Source organism: Ammodytes marinus (assembly GCF_949987685.1).
Source record: "Ammodytes marinus genome assembly, chromosome: 11".
Classification (NCBI taxonomy): domain Eukaryota; kingdom Metazoa; phylum Chordata; class Actinopteri; order Uranoscopiformes; family Ammodytidae; genus Ammodytes; species Ammodytes marinus.
This window is the reverse complement of record NC_137215.1, coordinates 25,042,168-25,045,780: the sequence shown is the minus strand read 5'-3', so window position 1 is coordinate 25,045,780 and position 3,613 is coordinate 25,042,168. Positions and strand designations below refer to the sequence as shown.

Genomic DNA, 3,613 nt, shown 5'->3' with positions numbered 1-3,613 from the left:
CGTGAACGTGACACATGCTCCCTACAGACGATCATTAGCTGCCTATACAAACAACTGACATGGCTCAAACGTGCTAGGTCTACTGCGTGTGCCAACGTTTGTTAAATCCCATCTGTGATTCTTTTTCTAAAAGTATGATTTCGTATAGGGATGGATTCTATATTTTTGCCATTGAGTGTTGATTCTTCAATCACTTCAGGTTGTGAAAGGAAAATATGAGAAGAAGAAAAAAACTGAAAGCATAACCGATGCAACTGTGTGGTCAATGGAAATGTGAAAATATTAAAAAGTGAACTGTACAGACTTTGACTGGTGGTGGTCTTTCTTCTGTGGTGTTGGGTCCTATCACGTTGCATTCATGACATCACTTTTAAAAGGCATTTTAAATCTTTATTTGTTAGCTGACAGAGTTTTTAAGACAATCAATAATCAACTGATCAAAGAAATGTGCAAGATGAACCTTTCTTCCTCTTAAATGTTTTGGGATTATGCAGAAAAGAATGCACATTTGATGATGAGAATAATATCCAAGGCCATTTAAAGTTGTATTTGAATATGAGTATATTGGTTTAAATAGAGACCAACAAGATTTAAAGCCTCTGAAATGAGACTAAGGAATTAGTTTTGGTCAAATACAGTATCACCCTTCAAAAACCCTTGAAAGAAAATGTTAGTGTGTAGAAAAGATCATTTCCAAATAAAATGTGTGCTCAAATTATATCTACCGTAATGTTCCCCAATTCTGGAGAATGCTTGATGTCAAAATCACTTTTTGTCAAAATCAGTGAATATCTCCTCATGGTATGCATTATGCTACCTGTCTGTATTGTGTGTGACCTGAAAAAAAATCCAGTGTTTAACACAGCCTAGGCTCCGTAGACAAAGGGTTTGTAAACAAAGAGGCCAGACGTGGTGTTAACACAAACCCTAGGCTCTGTTATCAGGCATGTTGCTGGCTACTTTGGACCACTATGTTTACATACCCTTTGTTTACAGAACCTAGGCTGTGTATTAACACCAGATTTCTTTCCAGCGCGCAAACAGTACGGACAGGTTATGGATCATGAGTTCACTGATTTTGACAAAAAGTTATTTTGATAAAAAGCATTCTCCAGAATCACTCACAGTCAAATATTAGCCTACATAAACCAGCCAGTTTATGTAGGCTAATAGTGACTCTCTAGATTGTTCTGTTGTCTCTTAGCTCCAGTGAGAGGCTGGGTCCAGAGGCTGCATGGAGGCCAGGGTGAACATGGGTGAGGTCAGGTTGCTTCTCAGCGGGCCGTACCAGTCGTCATGCTGGCGCTGTGTAGCCGGTGGTGGTGGGACACTGGGGCAGGGGCACTGGCTGAGGGGGCCTGGGTGGCAGGTGTACGGCCCAGAGGAGGGGGGCAGCATGGGGGAGAGGCGGGGTATGTGAGCCAGGGGCTGGCTGGTGTAATACTGTCGAGCCAGGCCGGACGACTGGACGTGAACGCCCCCCAGCAGCGCCCTGTGGCCCCCACTGATCACACCCACTGGGAGAAGTTTGTGTGAGGCCCGCTCCTGCTTCCGCTGTTTGGCCCTTCTGTTCTGAAACCACACCTGCTGAGACAAGGACAGGTAGATTCAGAGTAGAAGAAACTCTGAAATCATTTGGACAAGGACAGGCACATTTTATTCACACAGCAGGCATTCAGATATTTTTGGGGGGGCTCTACCCCAGTAGAGCTTTATATCTAGCAACGGCCTTCATTCTTAGCACTATTAGTCCGAAGGTTATTAAAGAAGGATTTGTTCATATATTGTTTATTGTCTGATATATGATTAATTTTCTTCTTAAAACATGCAGAACATGCTTTTTGAAGAGTGTCCCACCTGAATGCGAGCCTCATTGAGTTTGGTGATGCGGGCCAGTTCCTCCCTGTAGTAGATGTCAGGATACTGGTTCTGTCCAAAGGCCAGCTCCAGCTGCTCCAGCTGCTTGTGGCTGAAGGTGGTGCGGTGGCGTCTGCGGGCCGGGGAGGGGTAGGCTCTGCCCCGCCTGCCGCCCAGGCTCACAGCCATGGAGGTCTGACACAATGAGCCCTTCCTCACACACTCTCCTATATCTGTTTACAGGAGGACAGAAAGACAGTTTGAGGCTTGGCCCAGATGCTGGAAAAAAAACGTTTCAAGACACAATTCTCCGGCTCCTGTTTCTTGACTTCCTTGGCGTGATGGAGAAAAGGTGGCCTAAACTTGTTAAAGGTGCATTTTTCAGCGATGACAGTCTGAATAAAGAGGGATTACACCCACTTCATGGTTCCCACTGCCATCAGGCAACCTGAGAGCCACAGAGCTTTAGCTGCCAAACACAAGCTGGTGAGAAAAAGATACCAGAAACTGGGGGATTTGGCTGAGATTATTAGCACAGTCACCAACAAAGTGACTAATCGGACAAATTGGTGAACTGAGCTGACCCTGTTTGTTCCCATCATGGAGGTTAGAGAGGAGGCTGATTTGATGATGGGTATTGAACTTCTGACTTACTGACAAAGGTTTACTTTACTAATGTAACCAAATCTGTACGAAATTGTCATGAAAAACAGAGTGAACATTTAACCAATTACTGTTATTAAATTGGATGACATAGCTCAAAACCTACTAAGCATTGAATACTGTTTTCAAACTTCAAATTAATCATTGGCAACTTGGCATCAAATACACTGCCAGGATCGCTCAAATAGGTCCTACAGCAGTGTTTACTTTTGAACAGCTAATAGACAACATTTTGTACTGGCGCTCAATGTCAAAACTGACATGGTGAATTGAACAATTTTACTGGTAAATTAATGAAATACTCTTTCATGGCTATGGCTAGTCTGAAAAACTGGTATTCCTCTATCACAGCTTTAAGCATCATACAACAATGTCACTCACTGATAGGAGGTCTCAATAGGAGAACAACACTGCATTAGATGATTTAAATTGAATCAATTAAAGAGAAAAATTGCTGAAAACATGCTAAGTTAAACAAACGACAAGAAAGCAACATTTTACCACAGGTCCCTCTGTTGCGGTGGTTGTAGAGGAAAGTCTAGTGTTAGTGAATGACATGGCAAACTAATAAAAAAATGTATACCATAAAACATTTATCTTTTTTTGGACTGACCTGCACTGGAGCTAACCGTAGCCATATCAGAGTAGAGGTCTGTACAGTCCTGCTGGCTCCTGGCTGTGTCCGCTGCTACCTTTACCTGGGCCATCGCTGCTACGTCTGATCCCCCCACACTCACAGACACTCAACTGACCATCAAGTCATACTTCCCACCCACCTGCCTCTGCCTTTACCTGTGGGAGTGAGTGTGTGCTTCACATTTCCGAGGGTCTTAAAACACTCATTATGTTATATGTTTAAATTGAAATAAGGTAAATAAGTACTCTGCTGGGGGTTTATCAGGTGAGGCATTTTTTTCTTGTTGCAATTGTCTCTGTGTCTATGTGTCCATAAACTTTACATCAGTGGAGAAATGTCACTAAGAGCTTTTACTTTACCCGTCATCCTGCCAACGTCCAACCAACAATCATCATTGCAAAATGTTTAACTTTTTTCTTCTCAAAACCTTATTAGCTATGTTATAAATGTCATCTG

At 42.9% G+C, this 3,613-nt stretch overlaps 1 protein-coding gene across 1 annotated transcript; it reads right to left on the bottom strand.

Moving 5' to 3' along the window:
- Positions 1-1,200: 1,200 nt before the first annotated feature.
- prop1 (PROP paired-like homeobox 1) lies at positions 1,201-3,227 on the bottom strand (the record flags this gene model as incomplete). Its single annotated transcript, XM_080036467.1, has 3 exons — positions 1,201-1,584; positions 1,858-2,090; positions 3,134-3,227. 3 exons carry the CDS (start codon positions 3,225-3,227, stop codon positions 1,201-1,203), a joined length of 711 nt encoding a protein of 236 aa, XP_079892593.1.
- Positions 3,228-3,613: the final 386 nt, after the last annotated feature.